Source organism: Piliocolobus tephrosceles, chromosome Y (assembly GCF_002776525.5).
Source record: "Piliocolobus tephrosceles isolate RC106 chromosome Y, ASM277652v3, whole genome shotgun sequence".
NCBI classification, from domain to species: domain Eukaryota; kingdom Metazoa; phylum Chordata; class Mammalia; order Primates; family Cercopithecidae; genus Piliocolobus; species Piliocolobus tephrosceles.
In genome coordinates, this window is record NC_045456.1 from 10,938,955 (window position 1) to 10,964,210 (window position 25,256).

The 25,256-nt window shown below is 39.9% G+C and overlaps 1 protein-coding gene across 5 annotated transcripts in view; it reads right to left on the minus strand.

Annotated features, from left to right (window-relative positions):
- The window catches only part of FRMPD4 (FERM and PDZ domain containing 4), a 996,955-nt gene that overhangs the window by 21,628 nt on the left and 950,071 nt on the right, over positions 1 to 25,256 (minus strand). For all 5 annotated transcript variants that reach the window (XM_023199060.1, XM_023199059.2, XM_031934991.1 and 2 more), the window contains 5 exons: positions 19,616 to 19,720; positions 17,083 to 17,190; positions 12,966 to 13,097; positions 8,990 to 9,109; positions 1,124 to 1,260 (listed from right to left, as the gene is read on the minus strand). In XM_023199060.1, coding sequence (XP_023054828.1) covers positions 1,124 to 1,260; positions 8,990 to 9,109; positions 12,966 to 13,097; positions 17,083 to 17,190; positions 19,616 to 19,720 — 602 coding nt within the window. The remainder of the gene's footprint in view (positions 1 to 1,123; positions 1,261 to 8,989; positions 9,110 to 12,965; positions 13,098 to 17,082; positions 17,191 to 19,615; positions 19,721 to 25,256) is intronic.

The following is a 25,256-nucleotide window of genomic DNA, read 5'->3' on the forward strand; positions in this document are numbered from 1 at the left end:
TTACTCAAGCCGGATATCTCTGAGATGTTTTTGACTGCACAATGTTCAACCTGGTAAAGTGTGGGTACAGAAAGTAGGAAAATAAATGCATTTTAATTGTCTGAAAATCGTCTCAGGTTGTGCAGGCCACCTTTTCAAATGGCAGCCAGTTTCACCTGTCCCCAAGAACTTCAGAAAGGAGAGTGGAAGAGGGTGTGAATGTGTCCAGCTGAGCACAAGATCTCTTTGTGAGCCGAGTCTTTCTTAGGATACAGTCACACTTATGTGTGGGGGAGAGAGAGAAAGCATTTGGAAGGAGTGAACTGAAGGCCTGAGGTTCTCAAATTGCACATGAGGATTTTTCCCTACATGTCAACAGGTGACTGAGAGTTGTCAGAACAGTGGTGTTAAACTCAACAAGTTAGAGATTTAATCCTTCCCAACACAGGCTCATGAATTTATTGAGAAAAGCCATTTTGCCCCCTGGTGGGTCAACCTGGAATTGTGGAATTTCGAAAGGCTTTCTAGGCAGCCCATGAGAAGCTTCTTTGGAAAGTGGGATTTTAATTAGTTTATATATCTTTTGGAGGTGAGATTGCAAGCAGGGTGTGGGGTGAGGTCCAAAGCTTTAGCATTACATGTGTTTCCAAACACAGGTGCCTCAACCCATCGCACAATCTATATAGCACAATGGGGAGTCCCACAGCTTGAGTTTGAATCCTGTTTACCCCCTGTTCCCCGTTAATAGCCATTTGACTTGGGCAAGTTATTCTGTGCCCCGGTTTGCTCGTTTGTAAAATGAAGCTAAAATCCTACTAATCTCATAGGGATGTTGTGAGAATTAAACACGTTAATGTGTGAAAAGTGCTGAGACCAAAGCTTGGCTTGGAATTAAGGCCCTTTAGGAATTCAAAAATTTATGCTTCCTTTTAAATATGTCCCTCGTCTTAACCACAATGCTCTAAAGGTGGATTAGAAATGGATCTCTTCTACCAGAAATGAGCATGATATTCATACATTTTGCCACTGGCGAATAAATGCTTTGCCACAAACAAGATCAATTTTGGACAAATAACAAAAATACACCCGGGCTAAGGGAGGCGGAATGTCTGTCTCCGAAATGGCGCTGAGAGTCAACACTTACTCGATGTATTTGAGGGAGATTTTCTGTGTTTGCTTGGTGGTAACGGTTGCAATGTACATTTGTAATGCGGCCAGCCGCAGGGCTATGTCATATTTCAGCTCCGGCCCAAATCGCTCCTGAACCACATCGTTACAACTCTGCGAAGAGACCAGCAGGGGGCACAGTTTGTCAAAGAATGGGCCGCAGCGCGTGGACTTAGAGAACAGGTGACATACATTTCCCCAGAGTGTTTCAACCTTCACTTCCCAGGCAGGGAGGCTAAATGTGGAAACATCTCCGTCGTGCTGCTTGGAAACGAGTCAGTATTTAATTGCACGCGCAAACACAGAGACCACACAAAACATTTAGCATTCATCGACGAGCTGCTATTTAAATATTTAGCTTTTTATAAAAACAATTAGGAGTTTAGGTATGAAATTTCCAAACACAGGTGCCGCAGCTGAATGCATAAAGCATTGATAGCATAATGTGGCTTCTGGAGTTAGGCTGCCTGAATTGGAATCTTAGGCTTGAAACTTGTTTCTCCACTTCACTGGGGGGCACAAACTTGGGCACCTTCTTAATTGTGCCTCAGTTTTCTCTTCTGTAAATTGGGGATAATACTGCTCCCTGTTCACTGGGTTGTGGTGATGATTAAATGAGTGAACCTCGAAAAGTCCTTAGAATCCCAGCACTTTAGGAGGCTGAGGCGGGTGGATTACGTGAGCCCTGGAGTTCAAGACCAGCCTGGGCAACATGGCGAAATCCTGTCTCTACAAAAAGTACAAAAATTAGCTGGGCATGGTGGTGTGTGCCTGTAGTCCCAGCTACTTGGGAGGCTGAAGCAGGAGGATCGCTTGAGTCCAAGAGTTTGTGGCTGCAGTGAGCCTTGATCACACCACTGCATTCCAGCCTTGGTGAAAGAGCAAGACCTTGTCAAAAAAAAAAAAAAAAAAAACCCAAACAAAACCCCTAAAGCTCTTAGAACTGTACTTGGTAGGGTGTAAGCCCTCTTACATGTTTACTACTGTCACCACCAACATCATTTTCCTCCTCGTTATCAGCCACAGCAGCTGCAGGGAGGCAGAATTAGCAAGGCGATTGAGCACAGTGGCTTGGGACTGATACCCACCTGCTCTGGCGTTCTGGCTTTCCCAATGGCTACCTGTGTAGGTAGTTTTAGACCATTCACTTTAACTCTTGCAGCCTCAATTTACTCATCTGTGCAAAGGGGATTCATATTAACTATCTCACTGGAGTGGCTGGAGGATTAGATGAGATACACTTCAAGTGCCTTATCACAGCACATTGGTACACTGGATAAGGTGAGCTATTGAACTCCTCCGTTCACTTCAGGGGCGACTGCCCTGCTTTTCCAAGTGCCTGGCTTTCTGGGAGTCATTCCTCCTCTTTCAGTCTTAGTTTGTTCATCTGTAGAATAAGACCACCTATCTCACAGTGTTTGTTGTGGGGATCAAGCTGAAGAGTGGCTGAGAGTGTGTCATCAAGTGTAAAGTGCCACTTGGGAACAGAGGTTGGTTTTGGAGTAGTATCCTCACTTACTGCTTAGACACAAAGCGGTGAGCTAAGTGCTGCTGGGAAGTGCTGCATTGCTTAGGCATATTCTACACGTGTGTTCACTTACTTTTGTTATGGGAAACTGGATTCCTGGGCTAGAAAATATGGTATTTAGCTCCTTTCTTATTTCCTTCTTTCTTTATTCTTTGGCTTGCCTCAAGAAGATTTTGTTGGAGCTCAAAAAACAATACCCCAAAATGAAGGCCTCAGAAACAAAAGTTTTTCTTTGACCTTCTCCTGCCCTCCTGTTTTTTATTTCTATTCTCCCTAGAGGCTAGCCATAGAAACTAGAATCCCTCTTCTCCAAGGTGGGTCATAGAAACTAGAACTCCCTTTCCCCAAAGCCAGCCATAAAACCTAAAAATATGGCTCTAATTTTCCCTCTGCCCTATCTGTGTAAAAACTGGCCATAAAGAAATTATCTGACCAACATGGTTTGATTGTAGGTCATAAGACTCCCATTCCAGAAAGGGTCCTGCCCCACACCCAGAAGGAAGGAATGCTGCTCAGAGGCCAAGAAGAATCTAGGCCTTGCTAGGTTTCTTCATTCAGTCCATTAGCATTAGGTCAGGCCCTTTTTGTCCAATCCTATTTCTATACAGCTGTCCATACTTTGTGGAACATTAGCATAAAAATGGAACAATTTCCCTTGTATCTTTGGGACTTCATTCTGAAGGCTCCCTTTTCTCTAATTCATTTGTCTTTTTCAACTTGATTTTTTAGTGAAACTTCAGGGGGCCCTTGGCCTCAAATGAAAAACGATATCAAGATTTACTTGCCTCCTTTTCAAGAGAAGCATGTTTATAACTGCTTCCTATATTGATTTAACTAAAATAGGAACATGTATCCCCAGATGGCTTCTGCATACAATATTTACACTGTGCACACTCACCCATGCTGCACCGGTGCTATGCCGTGCGTGCATGCTCTGTATCCACATGGGTGCATGTCTCTCAACCCATCACTTCACTGCTAAGAGTGAAGTCACATTCTCTTCCCTCTTCATCCCTAATATGACCTTCCACCTTTGCTTCTCCTTAAAATCTTAAACCTATTTGGACTGCACAGCATCCCTTGTCAGAAGTGGGTCTGTCCAGACACAGGAGATAGGGTGGTCTGATTTAAGGCAGCCTCTGAGAGCAATTACAGGCTGCCATTTTGTTTTGCTAGTCTTGGGTTTACCAGTTATTTCCAAGTACTCAGGGTTGTCCACATGGGCTCCAAGGGGTTAAGAGTGCAGATAGGGTCATTTTATAGAGTCCCATAAAGGATGGGGTGAGAAAACCATTGGCACAGTGAGGAATCAATTTTTTGAGAAATGATTTTCTTCAACGACTGCTACACCATGATGGATTGAAAGAGGATTTGGGCATATAATTTAGAGACAAAAGCCCCAGGTTTGATTCTAGGTTCTGTCAGCTTCTAATAAAATGACCTTGAACATGGCATTTCGTCTCTCTTGAGCCTCAGTTTCCTTATTGAAAAAGTGGGTTAAATCTCAAAAACAACTAACTTGAGAGTTAGCAATGAACTCACAAGGTTGCCATGATACCTGTAAATATGTTTCATGAAATGGAAGATACTTGATAAAGATGAGCCATCACTATTACTTCTCCTAAGAGTCATAGCTGGGACCATATTTCTCATCACTGCTTTACCCTGTATTTAACTAGACTTCTAGATGAATTTTTTGACAAGGTGATTAGTCACTTAATTATATTATATAATTAGTTCAGACTGATCCTGGAGAATGAGTGTGAAATTTGGAATATATATATATATATTATTACTATATATTATTACATATATATATGGTACAATATTGCTTTTATTACTCTCAACTATATTACTTAAAATACAGTTATACAAGCAAATGGGTAGTATCTGTTTTGCTAAATAGAGGTCACAAAAGGCTCCACTTGAGGCTTCCAAAATGTTCATTTATAACTAACATGTTAGATCTTAAAAAGGAAACCAATAATACTATAGTATTTGAAAACATTTTGGAGCCTCTTAGGTCTTACTCATTTGCTAATTGACATAACAGTCTTTTTCTTAGCAGATAGTGGACAGGTAAATGTCAGTATAGCCCATTGTAATGATAAATTTGAACAATCTGTACTATTAGCATTTATTGTTAATATATATGCTAAAATCTGTAAAATATGTCATGGACCGTTAAGAACTAGGAGATTAATAGATACTAGTATTGCAACTTCTGTTTTCATCGTCATGATTCATCTAGTCAATGGTTACTGTCCTCATTAGGAACCCACTAAGTTAAATTGATTTTATCTTTGTAACGTGATACATGTTGCTCCTGCTTACTCTTTTGTTCTCTAGGCTTGTTTTATTGCATCTTTTTAGTATCTTGAAATCAACATGGCACCCAGACACCATTTGCAGATCTGTTGACTTATATTAGATGTTATTTTAGACTTACGTTAGCACGCATTCTGTGATACAAGGCATTTCAAAGAAGAGGGTCTGAGGCAAAGACATTCTCATTTCCTGTTTCAGCGGAGGATATATGACAGTTGCTTTATTTTGGTCTTTATTGCCTACGATACCTGTTTTTCCATTTCTCCCCCTCTGGCTACACCTTGAAGAGGTGGCTAATTCACTGCCTATTCTACACCCAAGGCAAGAAAGCAGAAACATCCTCAGTCTTTTTCTTTTAGTTCCTGGGCAAGATTTCCAGACACATTTTCCTGTTCTGAGGACAGTCTCACATGTATAAAAAACATGTGTCTGTTGAATAAGAAAGATCTCCCTAAACTGCATTAGATTTGTGCAAACACACCTTAAACAGAACTGGGTTTAGCTGTACTCCTTGTCTACTTAAGAGGTCTCCTCTCCCCAAGACAAATGCAACCATATTGTTTTTTTATAAATGCAGTGGACTTGTGATGTTTAAATGGAAGCAGAGTAAAATAGTTTAAAGCACCCTTTTGTGAATGGGGTGAGTGTAATTATAGAGAACAACCACTGAATGCATAAATTCACTGTCTACAGCGACTACTGACCAGCACTTGTAACTATTTATTTGCAACTAACAATGTAGCACATGATCTGAGCTGCAGTGGCAAAGCCCTGGGTTGGTTCTCAGCAGGGACATGGGGAAGACACAGTAACAGATCAGCTGAGAATCAGGCTCTGTTTCATGCAGTCATGCCTGCTGGGGACAAGGAGATATTGTTGACAAGTGAGGGGTCCAGGTGATCAAAGCTTAACATTTAAAAAACCCAAAACGTGGCAGTTTCATTGTTCGGGGTGGTAAACATTTTAAAACACACTACACATTTCTTTACTTGGTCAACAGGTTTCACTGAACAGGACTTGACTTTTCCCAATGATGTAGGATTATCTTCATGAACATTAATCGTCCCACTGAGCTGTAAATACCACAGTCTTCCAAAGGCCACTGAGGTGGGGAAGGTTTGAGTGGCCTCACCCTGAGTGCCCCCATCTGCTAGAACATTCTTGTATGTTCTGTGTCTTTCCTGTCTGACTTAACCTGTGATCTTCAGGGCTTATTGCCATTTTAATTTATGTCACCATTCTTAACCTCTGGTACCTACCTTGTCTAGTCTCTCTTCCATCTTCCACCCACATTTTTTTCTACCCATATTTTGAAGATTACAAATGTTTTGAAATATACAAGAAAGTATTGAAAATAGTAAAGCAAACATCAGTGTTATTAACTACCTAGAGTTAACAAATGTTTCTTTTTATTGTATTTTTCTTACTCTTTTGCTTTATATATTTTATATATGGCTCCAGCAGTCTTTGCCTTATACAGATATTCTCAAAGACAGAATGTCTTCTTCTTCTTCTTCTTCTTTTTTTTTTTTTTTTTTTTTTTTTTGCTTCGCTTTTGTTTTTTCTCTTTCTGGCAGTGAGGAGGGGGAGGTTATGTTTAGGTTTGCAACCTCTTCGAGTAGTTAGTTCTATTGCTAGATGTCTAAGCTGTCTAAGGATTAGGTAAGTTGGTTTAATGTGATTATATTGGAAATTTAAGTGAGAGTAATAGGAAGCAGTTACAGTAAAATATAGGAACACCTCATAAATATCAACTTGGATAAATTCCCTTTGGGACAAACTACACCAGATACTCATTCCTGGAAACTTTCATTTTTGGGGAATTATAGCCCAGAATCAGATATTAGTCTGGAAAAGACTGTTCTCTTCAAGTTTTACCACCTTGAAATTAACAGTTCAGTAAAATGAATATCACAATTTTCAGAATAATCTAAGCATCAAATGAATGAATAAATAAGTAATAAAGGAGAAGGGAAAACTCTCATACCAATTAATAAATGCAGAAGCAATAATGAAATTAGAAAAATCATCATTTTCAACTACAATAATAATGGATTCAGATAAGAACAATCAATTAGGGCCAGGTGTGGTGGCTCACGCCTGTAATCCCAGCACTTTGGGAGACCATGGTGGGCAGATCACCTGAGGCTGGGAGTTCGAGACCAACCTGACCAACATGGAGAAACCCTGTATCTACTAAAAATACAAAATTAGCCTGGTATAGTGACGCATGCTTGTAATCCCAGCTACTTGGGAGGCTAAGGCAGTAGAATCTCTTGAATCCAGAAGACAGAGGTTGCGGTGAGCCAAGATCGTGCCATTGCACTCCAGCCTGGGCAACAAGAGCGAAACTCTGTCTCAAAAAAAAAAAATCATCAATTAGTACTAAAACTAGTGGGTGAGACTTTGATGAAGTAGATAATAAGGGTTACAGGCCAGGCACAGTGGCTCACGCCTGTAATCCCAGCACTTTGGGAGGCCAAGGTGAGCGGATCATGAAGTCGGGAGTTTGAGACCAGCCTGGCCAACATGGTGAAACCCCGTCTCTACTAAAAATACAAAAATTAGCTGGGCGTGGTGGCAGGCGCCTATAATCCCAACTACTTGGGAGGCTGAGGCAGGAGAATCACTTGAACCTGGGAGGCAGAGGTTGCAGTGAGCCAAGATCGTGCCATTGCACTCCAGCCTGGGTGACAAGAGCAAGATTCCATCTCAAAATGAATAAAATAAATAAAAAGAGCTACAAAGTGACTCTCCACAAATTACTTTTTAATTACAAAAGGAATAGTAGTAGCTTTTGGGTGAATTCAGAGAATATCACCTTAACCAAGAGTCGAAGTTCATTTTGCCATTAAAGAGATAAACTGACATCATGTGCCTCTTGATGTGTTACACTGAGGACACAAAGTCAATCATGTTGTTCTTCCCAAAATGTATGACATCAATCTAATCATAAGAAAACATCGGCTGGGCGCGGTGGCTCAAGCCTGTAATCCCAGCACTTTGGGAAGCCGAGATGGGTGGATCACGAGGTCAGGAGATCGAGACCATCCTGGCTAATACGGTGAAACCCCGTCTCTACTAAAAAATACAAAAAACTAGCCGGGCGAGGTGGCGGGCGCCTGTAGTCCCAGCTACTCGGGAGGCTGAGGCCGGAGAATGGCGTAAACCTGGGAGGCGGAGCTTGCAGTGAGCTGAGATCCGGCCACTGCGCTCCAGCCTGGGCGACAGAGCGAGACTCCCTCTCAAAAAAAAAAAAAAGAGAAAACATCAGAGAAACCCAAATTGAGAGATTTCTATAAAATAGCTGACTAGTACTCCTCAAAACTATCAAGGTCGTGCAAGGCAAAAAAGGGCTGAGGAATGTTCCAGATTTAAGGAGACTAAAGAGACATGACAACTAAATGCAAAATGGGATCCTGCAGTGCATCTTGTTCTTGAAAAAAATGTATATGTAAAAGACATTTTGAGGATAATAGGCGTAATATGGATATAAACTGTAGGTGAGATAATGGAAATGTATCAATGTTTACTTTCCTGATTTTGTTACTTGTATAATAATTGTATAAGAAAATGTCTTTGTTATTAGAAAACACACACTGAAGCATTTGGGAGTAAACCAGAATTATTTTGGTAATTGACCTTCATATGGTTTAGAAAAAACTTATATACATTTGTATGTGTATTTGTGTGGGGAGAGAGAACATGTGCATATACTAAAGAGAAAGTAAATGTGGTAAAATGTTAACAACTGGTGAATCTGGGTGAAGGGTATAGATGACTACTCTTGCAACTTTTTTGGAAGTGTGAAATTATTTCAAAATCAAACGTAAAAATCAAAAGAGCATCATACAATTATTGTACGATTCACTGAGCTTGAGGTGGGGGACAAAAAATAAACATTTCAAGTTAAAGAATTCTGGGCAAAGTCCCAAAGTTAGTTTATGTCACAACATTGATATAAAACATGCCAAAATTTTAACATACCTGAACATAGAGATACTCGAAAGCAACTGGATCTCTCCTTAAAAGGTCAATTGGATCTTTTGGGACGAAGCTAATTCGGAAAAGACATCTCATCTTATGGGAGCTGGGCCTCTGTGTCACCTGGAAGAGTAGAAAAATCACACAAGAACCCTTCAGTGCTGACTGAGAAATGGCTGAGGGACACTGAAGCAGTCAACTTTTTTTGGACACTAAGGAAAGAATCAGCGGATATTCTTTTATTATTTATAGATACTCATTCTCTGAAAACTACACATAACCTTGCCACTTAGGTTGGGTTCCCCAGAAGCAGACCCCGAGATGAGGGGTTGTGTGCAAGGGACTTATTAAGAAAGTGCTCCCAGGAGAGGCTAGTAAGGGAGTGGCGGAAGCAGGTCAGGACAGAAGAGGAGGCCAAGCAAGGGTGCTTCCTCAGGGAACCCCAGCAGAGAGTAGCTATAGCCTGATCCTGCAGGAGACTCTGGAGTGGTAGCTATACCACAGAGCTGCTGAGACCTCAGCCAAAGGAGCATTGATGAGTCATTCATTTAGAGCTGTCCCAGGGGATGTGAGTTTCCAGGTTTGGACATGATGGTCTCTGGTAGTCTGAGGGCAGTCCTTGAAAGAAGATCTGCAGATGCTGGCTGTTAGTGATAGCGCCCCAAATCTATGTTGGGGAGTACAAAAAGGGGATCCAAAGGGACAGCAGAGAGATTGTCCAGTATGGTTTATTATTGCATAACATTGCTGTGTTTTGTTTTTCCAAATTAGACTCCAGACTGAGTCTTGCAATGAAAACATGATAGTGTCAACCTTAGATGACATCACATTGGAAAGTAGGAAGACAGAGGTTTTGGCCCATGCAGTACATCAGATTCTACAAGCTTCCAAACTACTCCAAACTTCTGATATCACGATGATATTGTTCCACTTGCTCAAAGGAGCTTAAAATATGCCACAGGTTCTTCAGGGTTAAGGACCATGGCTCGTTTCAGTTTGTTTTCCTTTCATACAGCGTATGTGTCACATACTAGAAGTTCATTTCTTAATTCCTTTTGCAACAAAAGGAAATCAATTAATAAATAATAATAGGTGTTTAATAAACACTTGAATGAATGAAAGACATTGGACTCTAAGAAAGAAGGCAAGAGCTCATCGATTTCCCTTCAAGGAGTCAACAAAACAAAATGAAAACCATGCAGCATGAACCAACACAGTCGTGTGTAATACTCTTATGCAGGGGACAAATCTGGCATATAAAAATGTTGGTGAGCTGCAATTAAAAAACTTAAAATAAAATAGCTTTATTGAGTCCCGTGGTGTGTGTATGCATGCATGTGTATGTATTTACAGTTCGCTAACTTTGTTGAACAGAAGAATTCCAACGGAAAAAGACACCCTACTTGTACAGATGTGGGCATCCTGAGTAAAGCAAACCAGGAATAAAGAAATTGGGGACCCTAAGAGGCCACTAGTGCTGATCAGCCTTGCTGTAGTGTTTCACAGTGACTTCATGGGCTATTTTGCCAGAAGGTTTGTTCTGGTGTGTTAGAAAGTCAGGAATCACCATATCTCTGACTCCTTTAATTACTGGTTCAACTTTTTTTTCTTGAATTTTCCATAAGTCATCTTATCTTGAGTTTACTTTTAGTATCAAAAGGTTACACTAGTTTTGGGAAATGAATTAATGTAATGCAAAAAGGTTGCTTCAAGTCATTAGAAATGGCAGTCCGTAACACTTTCTAAAATAAACAATTTCTTGGAAACTTTAAGTAGTATATAAATAATATTTTCTAGCAGAAGTTTAGTATCAAACCACCAGAAATTCAGGCAGAGTTTCTTAAAAATTCCACTGGGAGGTTTTCATAGAAATTAAATGTTTTAAAATGATTTTGTTATTGGAAAAAATATAATTTCTTACTCTCCACTTTTATCATGCCTATAAATATTTTAGCAATAAATTTTTCCATATGCATTGATTTCAAAGGCATATAGGTGGTTTGTTTCAGGATATTTAAATCCGTTTTCTTTTCTAGAGATAGTACTTGATTTTTACCACTTCACTTTTAGTTCTGATTCTATAATGAAAAATAAAGAAAGAATGATTATTAGGAGTTTGTTTCCTTCCAACATTTTAAAAGAAATGTAGTATTTGGAGCAAGAAATTTTGTTTACCTAGCATCAGAAGAGACTTTTAGAGAATCTTTGTCCAGCTAAATCAGCATGAAGCTTTCCTATAAAGGCTATGTAGTAGATAAAAGTTTAGAGAGAAAGTATAACCAGAAAGATCAGAACGTTGTGGGGGGTTTCATTAGACTCATAGTAACTAGATGTCTGCCCATATCCCCTTGGCATTTATTGCTATAAGCTGAAGGATATTTACGGCAAACACCTGTGACCATTCGACAGCACAAGGCAAACCCGAATAACAAGAGAGCAGCCCACTATCAATAACAGACAGCATGTCGGTAGGCACATGTCCCAGTTCCCTCACCTCTCAGTGGGATACCTCTGAGGTGTGGCCTACACTGTCTTTCAATGCTCTCCAGTAGGACTGAGCTCCAGTTACCCACAGTGGAAACTGGTTTGATAATACATTCTTTATTGGCCTCTCAGTATTTCTCATCTCTCTTCCCCATTCCTCTGTGGGTATTTCCAGATATCTCTTCCCAAATAAACGACATGCATTCAAATCCCTAAGTTCTGCTTCCAGGGGAGCTCAGATCCAGACACTGACCTTTCACATGACAGATTCTGTATATCAGGGGTTGTGCCCCTGTAATGAAGCATAAAATAAGTCCTTTATTTCCAAGAGCGTTTGGCACAGGTTAAATAATAACCATTAGAAGTGATTTAAAATATCTATAGGTAGATTTAGACTCGATAGAGGCCAGATATGGGGGCTCATTCCTGTAATCCCAGCACTTTGGGAGGCTAAGGTGGAAGGATTGTTTGAGCCCTGGAGTTCAAGCCTGCAATAAGCTATGATTGCACCACTGCACTCCACCCTGGGCAGCAGAGTGAGACTCTGTCTTAAAAAAAAAAAAAAAAAAAAAACTTGATGGAAATAATAGGCCAAGTTTAGGTAGAGGAATATAAATCAACACAGATGGCAACTTTAGAACTAATCTATTACAAAAAGTTGGACCGAATCAAGAGAATCAGGGATATTTGCAGGACCCAATGTGTGGGACACCAGCTTTTATATACAACAACCAAAAAGCACTTTAGTGTGACAACAGTTTTTGCCACTCCATCCAGCTGGCAGCATCTGATGCTTCTCCTCCTGGTGTCCTCTCCTACCCCTCTTCATAAAGTTCTGTTATCATTGATCTCTCCTATGAAAGAGGAATTTGTTGAAATCTTTTATACATTCAACAAAGACTTTGCTTGTGTCACAAGAAAAGTCAGGGTGCTGCGCTGAATTCAGCAGCCAAGCAGCCTGCTTGTCTCCCCAGGGAACAGATGGGGGTGGCATCTTGGTAATCAGGAACTGGGACACATTGGTAGATCATATATTTATAGCGGGCAGGACTGGGGCAGAGATTTCAGGCTTCCAAAAATAGTCTTAAGTATGCACCCAGAATTTCAAACAATTAAATATGATTTTGGATTAATTTAAATAATCCCAGAAATCATTTCTTTTTAATGGTTTCAAGAGATTGTTGACCAAAACAGGTGAACAGGTCACTGTAATCACATAAAATATAATTTTACAGAGCTGTATTCTCAATGTGCTGCTGGTGAGACTTTGACAAATCTAGTTGGGAGACTAACTGACAGTCTGCAAAAGATGGGCAGAAAGGGAAACATGACCTTGAGGTGTAAAATGCATTAAGAATGCCAGCACTTCCTTTACAGAGGATACCCAGGGATACAATTAATACATTTACAGGATTAGAGTGGGGGAGAAATCTTGGACTGGGCAACCTCTGCTCTAACCAGCAGCCTCATCACTTGAGGCTGAGATTTCACAGACCTGAGTTAGAGTCTCCTGTTCATGAAGCAAGAGCAGCTTCGTTCCGGCCCCTTCTGTCCTCTGCTCCAGCATGAGAGAGAAGTGTTCAATGCCTTTGATGGAGAGCTTCTCTTGAAGGGTTAAGATGACATCCTTACAGAGGAAACACGAACATGATGAGACCAAAATCAAGGCCGCCATCTTGTGGAGTCTACCATGACTGAAAAGTGTTACACATGTAGGCTGCCAATCTTGAAATTTTATACCTTTGGTTGATTCTGAAATTTAATGCTCCAAAAAGATACAGAAATGAAGTCTTCCTTCTCTTGCCCTTTTCCTGGCCTCCTCTATCATTCAAAATCTTTATGGAGTTCAAAACAGAGACTTAACAAGGTAAATAGCTGGAGGAGGAGCTTAATATCATGTAAGCTCTTGATATAGAAAGGTTGTCAATAGATTGTGCAGTATAGCCAGTTCAATTCTCCTTTCTTCTAAATGGGGTAGCAATTAAACCAGTTCTGAAAGTGGTCTGCCCCAAGGGTTGGAAAACATGGCCTGCACGCCAAAACTAGCTCACCATCAGCTTTTGTAAATAAAGTTTTATTGGGACATGGTCATACCCATTTATTTATCTAAAATCTATGGCTGCTCTTGTGTGCTGCATCAGCAGAGTTGAGTAGTTGCAACAGAGACTGTGAAGACTGAAATATCTGCTTGCTGACCCTGGCTTACCCTTCTGAAAGAGCAGTGCAGTGGTTGTAAGGAATGCGGGCTAAGAAAACAGTTAGGCTTCTAATCCCACCTCTACTACTTATTAGCTGTGCAGCTTTGGGGAAGTTATTTAGTCGCTAAGTATCTTAGTTTCCCTGTGTGTAAACTGAGGATAATAATAATGCTTATCTCAGAACGGATATAAGGATTAAATGAGTTCACACATACAAAGCATTTATTGTAACATTGTTTGGCACAGAGTGAGGGCACCATAGTAATATACATATATTTATTTTACATCTCTGGGGAAGGTGGAATGAGCAAGCTTTGTCAGCAATCTTTTATAGGATTAAGCATTTATGATCAGAAAGGTGTTCCACATACAAACACACACATTTACTACAATGTAAAACTAATCTCTTCAACCTATACTTTTTTCATGTACTTGAAAACTGGTAAATGATCCCTCAAAGATAATTTATACTCAGATGCTCAAAATTCTATAGGGAAGTTTTGCCCCACTGCAACATTTGGAAATTTCTGGAGACATTTTTGGTTGTCACAATAGGGTTGGGAATACTACTGCTGTGGAGTGTGTAGAGGCCAGAAATGCTGCCCAACATCTTGCAATGCAGAGACAGCCCCATAGTAAAGAATGATTTGGCCTAATATCTCAACAGTGCCAAGATCAAGAAACCTTAGAGTGAAAACTTAGAGTTTCTTTTACTGACTTTTCTGATGTTTTGACCCTTCTCTGTGGTCCTTTTTCAATTTCTTCAGGCCCCGTTAAATCAAAGGTCCCCATATCCACCCACTCCCGAAAAAAATCATTCAAGAGAAATACCTTGACTATGTTGAATTTCAAAAAAAAAAAAAAAAGATTTCCCTGCTTTATAATTTTCTCTTAAAGCCCAGGAAAGAGAAAACAAAACCAGCCTTTGTGTGACAACACATACTTTATAAAGCATTTTCCTGAACCACCAGGGAGGACACTGGAAAATCAATAGCAATAGTTTTTCCCTATTGTAATTCTGCAGCAAGAATTTTGGCAATTTTTGTCACACAATGTCATATTCCTTTCATAACTATACTATTTCTACTTTACACCTACCAGCCAGTGTCTATTGTAATAATGAGGCTGTTAGGTACAAGATAAGATAACTTGAATTTGATGTGAACTCTTTGCATTGCTTCCTGTCTTCTCATTGTCATCTGCAATCCTCAGGGAAATCAAACTTAGTCTTGCATATGTTCCGTAATAAAGAGGCTGGAGGGAATGAACAATGGGCTTTTTAAAATTTAGATTTATTTCTGTTAAGAAATGCATTCAAGTCTTTACCTAGGTCTTCAGGTGGGGTAGGGAGTCCAGTGGCAGGGAGTTGACCAGTTGGCAACACAAAACAAGGCCATGGTGTCAGAGAGAGCTGTAATAATGTAGCTCTGTGGGTTATTTCAGAGGTCTGCCAACTGTGACCTGTGGGTTACATCTGGCCATGCCCATTTGTTCACATATTGGCTGTGAAGTAACAGATTAACCTTGCCTTGCCTAAAGAAAAATTTGCTCTTTTGCTCCCACTCTTAGGAAGTAACCTGTAAGCCCTTGGACTGTCCTGTCTGATAGAAGTGTTTTTGTTTACTGGGTGATCTTGGGCCATACCAGATAGTCTATGCTAACAGTTGATTTATAGTGAGAACATTGGGCCATATAATATCAGCTCTAACTCTGGAGAGACTGAATACTAAGGTCAACCATGCAGGTGGTTAGCTGTGTCTATGTGGCAAACCCCCAATAAAAACTCTGGATGCCAAGGCTTGGGTGAACGTCTGTGGTTGGCAGTACTTCATGCATACTGTCACGCATCATTTCTGGGAGAATTAAGCATTATCTCTATGAATCCACTGGAAGAGGACCTCTGGAGCCTTTCCACTCTATCTCTCCTGTGCCCTGACTATGAGCCTTTCCCATTGCTAATCCTGTTCTGTATTTTTTTGCTATAATATACTGTAATTGTGAGTATAACAAATTACTGAGTTCTGTGAGTCCTTTGAGTGACTTATCAAAACTGAGCATTGTCTTAAGGACTAACCAAACCCACCTGTTCATGGCTGCTTTTCTGATACAATGACAGAGTTCAGTAGTTGAAACAGAGATCAAATGGTCCACAAAGCCTAACATATTTACTATCTAGCCCTTTCCAGAAAAAGTTTGCCTACTCTTGGGTTAGTTGATCAATAATTACATTCATATCTCACCACAAATTGATAATGAATGAGGAAAAAGGGAAGAAGTCCTTTCCAGACATCACCATTTAAAATTAGAAGTCTTGTATGAAGGAAGTTAATATTTCATCTGGAATGATTTAAGTATGATTTAATGCTCCAACATCAATCTAATATTTTCCACTGCATGACCTGTTAAGCCACTATATACTTAGAGCAATTCAAAACAAGCTGCTTGCTGGTATAACGACAATAAGAATACACAGTGAGTGGGTCTTTGCAGAAATGCTTCTACGTGTGAGGTCTATGCTGATTAATTAAAAAAACCAACAAGAATTAGAGGTTGGATATTGATAGACATTTTTTTACCAGAGGGTTGATATTCTCTTGATAGATTATTGTACAGATCATCACAAGGTACTCTTTTACCTTCATAAAATCTTTTTTACTGTGCCATGTGAAGAAAGCCTATTTTAGGCTGATGAAGCATTAGGGAGCAATCAATTTCTGAATACACTTTCGTCCAATAAAAGGAAGAGGCGCTGTACTTTTCTTTTCCAGGAAGAAAAAATGTGGGGAAAAAAACCCATATGCTTTGCTATAATACCTATTATCTAAAACTCACCTGTGGCTCTGAAAGAATAGGATTGCTTTGTGAGTCTTCCTTTCCAGCCCTTCTTCTAAGAAGCAGGCCTCATTTCTGCCTCTTTATGCATCATTACCATGAAATTGGTTACAGAAATTAAAAGTAAATGTTACTTTTACAGTATTCTACCCCTTGTTTTTTGCTGGACACCAAAGTAGCAGATATTCAATTAATAGCTAACATCTTAATCTTCTGAGCAGCTGATATTGCTGAGAAATCATGCTGGCCTTGGGCAGGGTGCCAAGCTGCCTTGGTGATAGTCACACTATTTTAATTAATCTGTAGTTCCATTAAAATGACTAGCTCTAGTGTTTCTTCACTGACAGTATATTATATTGTTTTGCAACACCAAGAGAAATGAAAGAGCAGAACCTTCTTAGTTTAAGCTTTTGGTTTTGGTTTGGTTTGAAGTATTCACAGACTACATTATATGGAGGCGATCAACAAAATTGCAGAAATAAAGGGATAGTTCTGAAAGAAGATACTGCTACAAATGGCTCACAGTGTCCTGCATGTTGTACCTGAAAGAGTCCAGGGACAGAGTTTACCAGGTCATCTTACCTTAATGGAAGTGCTGCAGTCAAAGCGAAATGATTTGGTCTGCCCATTTTCCAGATAGACTTTCAAAACATTTGGCATAAAAAGAAGTGAGTTGTCCTTAACAGTTTCCTGTTAAAAAAAAAAAGCGGGGGGTATAAGCTGATCAAATTATGACTCTTCTCTTTGCAGTAGCAGCACATCTATAGTTTATTCTAAGCATGGCATTAAAAAACCATCAAACTCTCTAAGGCCAACCAAGGCGTTCCTTTGGTGATATGTGAGTTAAGTTGCTCATAGCAAAATACATTTGCTTATCAGAAAGTCAATCAGATGAGTTTTTTTTTTTTTTTTAACTCAAGATTCCCCACTGGCACACATGATTGCAGACACGATTCTTTTGTCATTAGGCTTTGACATTTGGAACTACAAGCCCAGACCTAAGCAGGGCAGGACGTCTTGAGCAGAACAAAGACCAGCAATGATGCTGTTTGAAGAGGTACTGTGGGTGCCTGGCAGCGTCATGACCGTGAGTCACCAGCATAAATAAGCTTCAAGTATAAAGTTATTTTGTGAAACTATTTTCACCCAGTTAGGAATGGTTCTTAAACTCCAAGGGAAAAGATAAGGAATGGCTTAGTGTGTTAAGAGAGTAAAACATTGTCTATAATGAACAAGATCATAACCTAGAAATAACTCAGAAAAAGATGCCAGCTTGAAACATGACAAAAAGCAAACAATAGAAATGTTATTTCTTTGCATTTTTTCTTTCATTGGAAGTAGTGAGAGATGAGAAGAGAGAGGAAGAGGGCACACTTAATGAGTTCTATAAGTCCCAGGAGTGAGCTGAGTTATTCACATGTAGTCGGTCATAAAGTCCCAGGAGTTGAGGAGAACTCAGCGTCATGAGTGCACACATGCCTTGTTTTGCACATGAGGGAGCTGAAGGCAAGATGCTCAGGGATTTGCCAGTGTCAGGGAGAATTTAGTCCCTAAGTATTTCCATAATGGGCCTCCTGCCTTTCACTTCCTATTTCTTTTCCTGAATTTCTTCCCCCTCCTTTCTGCTTCTGTGGACTTCCCGCATAGTCTTGCTCCCAAGTCACTGAATAAATCTTGATCCCAGTCCAGAAGAAATGGCACTCTTGCTCAGAAGAGCAAGAGTAAACTGGAAATGAAGACAGTCATGAAGTCTGAGGAGCATCCACATGACTGAACATCCCTGCCACCCACAAACCTGTGGCAGGGCAGTGGAGGCTTCAGGAGATGATTATCCTCAGAGGTGTCCTCACACATCAGCTGACTTGCAGGAGTCCTGTTATATCCAGGGATGAACTGACACTGCTGTAGCAGCTTCTAGAATCATATTCTTTCTAAAGATGCGTAAACTACCTGGTTGCGCAATTACATGCTCGAAAGCTCTGGGCAGAAAAGTTTCAGATGACTTTCTGCTATATATTGATTCCTCTGTACCTTCCACCCTTCAGCTGGGACACTCTTGTTGCAAATTAATAATGTACAGTGACCGTGCATCCAGAGTGATGGGACGCATTGAGGAGCACAGAACAGACCATGCTCACAGGGCAGTACAGCCACAGCCTCCAGCCTTCCCCACAAGCATCACAATAGCTGGACCCCAAGTGGGGCAGCCCTAGATCAGTAAGTTTTGATTTGAAGACACTTGGAGCATGAGTGCCTTGCCCAGGATGTACAGGCCTACATCTTCAGATTCAGATCCAGAACCAACCTCAGAGAAGAGTTTGTGACCAATAATGAATATATTGTAGGCGAGATTTTATCCTCATGGATTTATTTAAACAATACCAACAGAACAGCAATGCTCTGGCATTTCAAAGGTCCAAAAAATATTAGTTCCTTGGATGTTAGTTTTCTAAAAACTGAAAACACTTCAGTAAATTTTTGGGAGAAAAAGTCAAAAAGAAAACATCCTGTTGATATTTGCATTATTCATTTTGAAGATCAATTAAGTGCCTGAGTAATAATGATTTCTATCAGGATCTATTTATGGAGATGTGGGCAGTATTTCTTCAGTTCTGGTTGCCTACATAAAATTTTTCCATCATTTTAACTTCTTTGCCTGATTAGTTGAAAGATTAGGCTTTTCTGGGGAAGTAAAAAGGAGAAACACAATACCTTTCTCAAAAATACATAAAGTACTATCATATGGAAGAATGCTTAGTTAGCAGAATGGGAAGAAATAGGTGGAAGTTTCAAAGAGGCATATTTTACTGAGTATGAATGAGGCAGTGTTACTGATCCCAAATCATATGAACTCCTTTGCAAAGCAGTGAGGTCTCTGACACTGGAAGCATTCTAGGAAATCCTGGACTACCACATGTTCTGACCATGTTAGAGGAGATTCAGGCCCAACCTGATGATCTCTCAAGCCCTTTACAACCTTGAGATTTGACACCTCTGTAAAAACCAACGACCAATTTCAGATCAGTCATTCCAGTGGGACTACTGACTGTTTGAGTACAAAGCTTCTGCCTCATTGACTTTCCCTGAGTCACAAAGCAGACAACTGTAAACTCACCGACACTTGGCCGTTGATGATGACTTCCTCAGAGAAGCGTACTTTGACTGGATTGGACTTTAATCTTGCCTTTTTTGCAGCACTGATAAATGCTGATTTGGGAGACTAGAAGAAAAGAAAACATTTTATCTGATTACTGGTAACATAATGCAAACCTTGTAACAGTTGTTTTCCATCTTTATCCTCCCAGTTATGCAATAATTTTGCTAAAAAATAAAATGCTTGGTACATGTCCGATTCAAGGACAAAATGCAAATTATAGATGCAGTCAAAACTCTGTCATGTCTGTAAGTTAGTAAGTTTGATTTAGTCACCAGATCAGAACTACCACCACCATGCTCCAGTTTTAACTGAGCACATTTCCAGGGATATTTTAAAACAATGGCTGCAAAAGCACACAAACTCTGCTTTTAATAGAGAGCTTTCAGCACAGTGTTCAAGGTGAGGTGGTAGTCAGATCTAATGTTGGGTTTATGATGAATTGATCATTAATCATCTATTTTAATGAGGTAGAGAAGAGTCATTGATAGTCGTAAAATGATTCATAATCCCATTGTTATTCACATTAAGGGCATATGGGCATGTGAGCAGACAAGTACTCTCTCTCTCTCTTTCTCAAGCACTCATGCTTTATGTACCTGCAACCTGAGTTTTAGCCTCTTCTTGGTAACTTGTGATCTTGTGATCTTACTGGGCAGGGTAGAAATGAGACCTTTTCTTACGACTGAACGTTGACTTCATATTCTTCCTCATCTTATGGGCTCTTTGTGCCTTATGATCCTCTCCTTTCTTTTATTGGGAAGAGGGGCCATGTGGCACAATTCTTCCTCAGAAATTGGAAGTACAATGGGAGAACTTGCCTAGAAGGGTGCTGTGATACTGGGGCATCCCTTGCTGCATGATCTTGGTAAAGTCACTTTATCTGAGAATCACTATTGTTGCATAATTTTAAAGAAGTCTAAGGGGAAGGGAACTCACACCTAGTAGATATCTACTATGTTGAAGGCATTGTTTGTTTATTTTTAAAAAGAATTACATTCTCTATGAAACCTAATACAGAGGTAAATAGTTTGAATCATACAATTGTTATTTTATAAATGAAAATGGTCAAATATTGGCAATTGCCTATGGTTCAAACTAATGTTTTCCATGCTATATAGTCTTAACACATTGAGGCTGTTGTGTAGAGAATTCTAGTAATTGACTCTAGAAACAACACAGAGGCTTAACCCTCTATTTATTGTACTAATCTAGAGGCACGAAAGCCAACTAGGGTGACCTATACTTTGGTTTTCAAAGTAAAATGAATTTAAAAAAGGACTCTCATTCTTGTCAAATACAAGTATACTTAAGATCAATTAAATTTAAAAAACAATATGATGAAATAGATAAATCAAATGTGGTCCATCTGTACAATGAAATATTATTCAACCATAAAAAGGAATGAAGTTCTGACACATGCTACAACGTGGATGAACCTGGCAAATATTATGCTAAGTGAAAGACATCAGGCACAAAAGGCCACATATTGTACGATTCTACTTACAGAAAATGTCCAGAATAGGCTAATCTATAGGGACAGAAAGTAGATTAGTAGTTGCCACAGGCTGGGAGTGGAGGAGAATGAGGGAATGAGGAGTGATACTTAATGAATATGGGGTTTCCTTTCAGGGTGATGAAAAAATTGTGGAACTACGTAGTGGCAATGGTTGTAAAACATTTTGAATGTACTTAATGCCACTAAATTGTCTACTTTAAAATGTTTAAGATAGTACATTTTATGTTATGTGTATTTTACTGTAATAAAAAAGCTGTTGAAAAAAGTATGATAAAAAGTGTGTGTGGGGTGCCTGTGTGTGCATGCGTGTGTGCCTGTATATTCCTGGATGGAGTTTTTGCTTTAATACCAGGAGAATCCTGTTATTTCTAAAGTTCCCCTCCACACCTATCCCATCCTTTGCTATGAGTAATGTCTTAGAAGACTGGATAAATGGATGATTTGTCTCCAGGAGCTTGAATTCATCCATTTATGCAAGAAGTTTTAAGAGAATGGCTGTCCTCTTTAAAAAACAAACAAACAAACAAACAAACAAACAATAGCAAGAAACCAAAAGAATAGCTTTAAACATGCTCAACGTGACTTTTAAAAGTCCTGCTGCAGAGCTGAAGTGATGTGACAGGGTGTTCTCATCAGTATCTTTGTAATTATAGGCCAACTTTAGTAATGATTAATGAGCAAATCATACAGTGGTGAGTTCATTTGCTTTTGATATGTCATTTTTTAGCTGAAGGGAAAACATTATTCTCCTGTAATGATTTTAAGCAGGCAGTATTTACATTGGCACAATGAGTTGAGCACAAGTGAAGCAGCTGTAATAAAGCTACCCAGAACAGACACTACTAATTAGATGAGATGTTTTAATGCAGTCACACCCCACTTCTCCAGCATTGTTTGGGAGCGAAATATTTCACATGTGTTCAGTGTGCCAGATACCGAGGTTTATTCCTCTGTGCATCTCAATTTTTAAATGTTATATTTTGCCATATTTTTCTAAAGTGTTCTACCCAATTCCTTGATTCAATAAAAAGTATAGAGTTTTCGGATGCATATCATTTGATATAACCTTAGAGTGCCATGGTGTTCCCAGGGATCATGAAAATTTACCAGCCATGCTGAAGCCAATAAATATGGGGTTATTTACTTTAGGGGCAAATAACCTTATGTACTATCTCCTCTAACTATATGTAGCATGCCCATCTTATGTAACTTCATTCTTGTATTTATTTACCATGCCATACAGAGAAACATGCTAATTTAGGAAGACCAGAAAGGAAACTAAATAGCCAAGGTTGTTAAGTAAATATTATTTTATACACAATTTGAAGTCAACAGACTCGGGATAAACTTCTAACTAAGAATTCATAACAAGTACTATTTTTGTTCTGGGTTTGTGACTATTTCATAAAATTGACAAACGTTTTGAAAATTACTTTTTGATAACAACTATATAGGCTCTCCAAGTCTGAAGGCTACTTAATGAGAATCAACAAAGTACTGGCTTATACCACTGGCTAGAGTTACTTGGGGTATATTGGGTAATGTAAACCAGTCATGACTATAGTTTTAACACAGATTTATCTTTGTTTCTCAAAAAATATACAATGTATACCACTTGAAAGCCTGCTGAATTAATTCTGAGCAACCTGTAGGTGTTGATCACAAGCACTTCATATCCTGTGGTGGAAATAACAAGTAATTACCATTTTGAATAATCAGATTCTCCTACTGTTAATTAATTTTAAGATTATCAGGCCCCTAATCAACCCCTGTACTTTTTCCGAATTTGCTGTTGCTAAGATGGCCACAATAGTGTGTGGAATGCTCCTGATGCTTTTGAATGCTCTTAGAAGTTACTAGAACATAGTTTGAAAAAATTACACAAATAATATTAATTTCTGAAACTGAAGGGCAAAGTCTTGAACTTGCAATTCCTAGAGCTCTACAGTACTACTTATATAGCAGGTATTGAGTGAACATTTGGTGAGGACTAGCCTACATTACTGGTTGGCTTAGTTTGGAGTCTCCAAAATGCAGACCTAAGACAAGGATTCACAAGCAGGTAGCTGATTTGGGAGGTGCTCACAGGAATCCCAGGTAGGTGAGTGGGAAAGGCAGGCAGGAAGGGAGAATAAACCAGTAAAGCATTTGCTGTTACTAAGGCACCACTATAGGCAACTGGAGCTTACTCCTGCTGGGAACCTCTGGGAAACAAGGCAGACCACATGCCTCAGAGTTATACTGTCTGAGGAGAGAGGGAGCTGGGGTATTTATCCACCAGTTCCTGTCAATCATTGATGGAGCATCTCCTTGTATTGTAAGTTTTCAAAATTCATATTTTCCTGCTGCCTCAACATCCCCAGACAGGTTGTGAGCACCCTGCCCAGGCAACCAGGTGCACCAGTGTGATAAAGTTGGCTCCTGCCATAAGTACCCTTTCCCACCCTCCCCTGACTGTGACTTAGTAACATTTAAACAGATCAAAGAAATTCCCTCGCACTTTTCTTGTGTGTTCCACCCTGACCCCCTGATAAAGGCACTTGCCCACAGGCTCTACCCCACCTGGTTGGTTGAGTTGGCTCCCTTGTGCTCCCTCTCATGTGACCCCTCCTCTTGGCATGCAGTTTCTCTAGGACCTGTGAGTATAAAAAAACTTCTTTTTCCTACGCCTCTCCTGTGTCCCCTCTTGTGGCTACACCTGACTGACCACCATGTAAGAGAACACAAAAAACAGCCTTTTCTGGGAGTGATAATTCCTCAGCACTTGTGGCCTGCTCCATGAGCATGCTCCTAGGCCCAGGAAGAGCCTGCAGGCAAAGACTCACAGGTGTTCTCCACTGGAAATTAGGCTGGCATGCTCAGCATGACATATGGTCTGGGCTCTGATAGAATGTGCTACACTGGAGTTTCCATGAGGAGGTGTGTAGCCTCTCTCAGCTGTGTGGAACACAATAAAATGTAGTTAGGAAGTCGGAGGCAGGAAAGCAGGTCCCTCGGCTCTTTGGAAACCTAAAGCAATGTGAATTATGCCAGCTCACGGTATACCAGAACTGAGAGAATGACTTAGCTCAAGTCCCATTGAGTTGGGGTTGCATGAAGGGAAGTTGTAGAAACTCTTTTTTGTTTTTCGAGACAGAGTTTCGCTCTTGTTGCCCAGGCTGGAGTACAATGGTGCAATCTTGGCTCACTGCAGCCTCTGCCTCCCAGGTTCAAGTGATTCTCCTGCCTCAGCCTCCCGAGTAGCTAAGATTACAGACATGCACCACCACGCCCGGCTAATTTTGTATTTTTAGTAGAGACAGGGTTTCTCCATGTTGATCAGGCTGGTCTCGAACTCCTGATCTCAGGTGATCTGCCTGCTTCGGCCTCCCAAAGTGCTGGGATTACAGGCGTGAGCCACCGCGTCCAGTCATAGAAACTGTAAATACTCTCTGTCTCAGGTAAGATTGGCTTTGAAATTCTAGACTTGGAAACTGTAGAAAGCGAGTCAAAGGAAAAAAGGAAGGAGCTGGCCAGTGAAAGATCTATAATAAAAAAGGATAGCAGTACAAGGAAAGAAGATGGCGTATCAGAGCCAAACAAATAAAACCCATGAGTAACCCAGAAATTCCCCTTCTAAAATTCCATCCTGGGGAAATACTAACTACAGATTAAGACTTATACACAAAGACTTTCTTTTCAGAATTATTTATAATAGCAAAACATTAAAGACGATGTGAAAGGCCCAATGATGTGGGTTGGTTAAGGAAATCTTGGTTCAGCGTAATGTTTTGCAGCCATTTAAATGATGCTTATGAAGAGTTTTTGATGACATAGGAAATAAAATTACATGTACAATATGATCTCAACTAAGGCATAGAAAAAAAGACTGGAAGGAAATAGGTCAAAATATTTACACTGGTTGTCTCTGTGGGAAAAGTTTGCCAACACGTTTTTCTGCATCTGTATTTCTTTCTGTACTTCCACTTAGTACTTTTTTTTCCCAAGAAAAACAGCAAAAATCGTGGTGGCGGGGAAAGCCTACCATAATACTTTTTTAAAAAATGCAGCAACCTATTAAGAATTACTTCTTATCAAAGAATT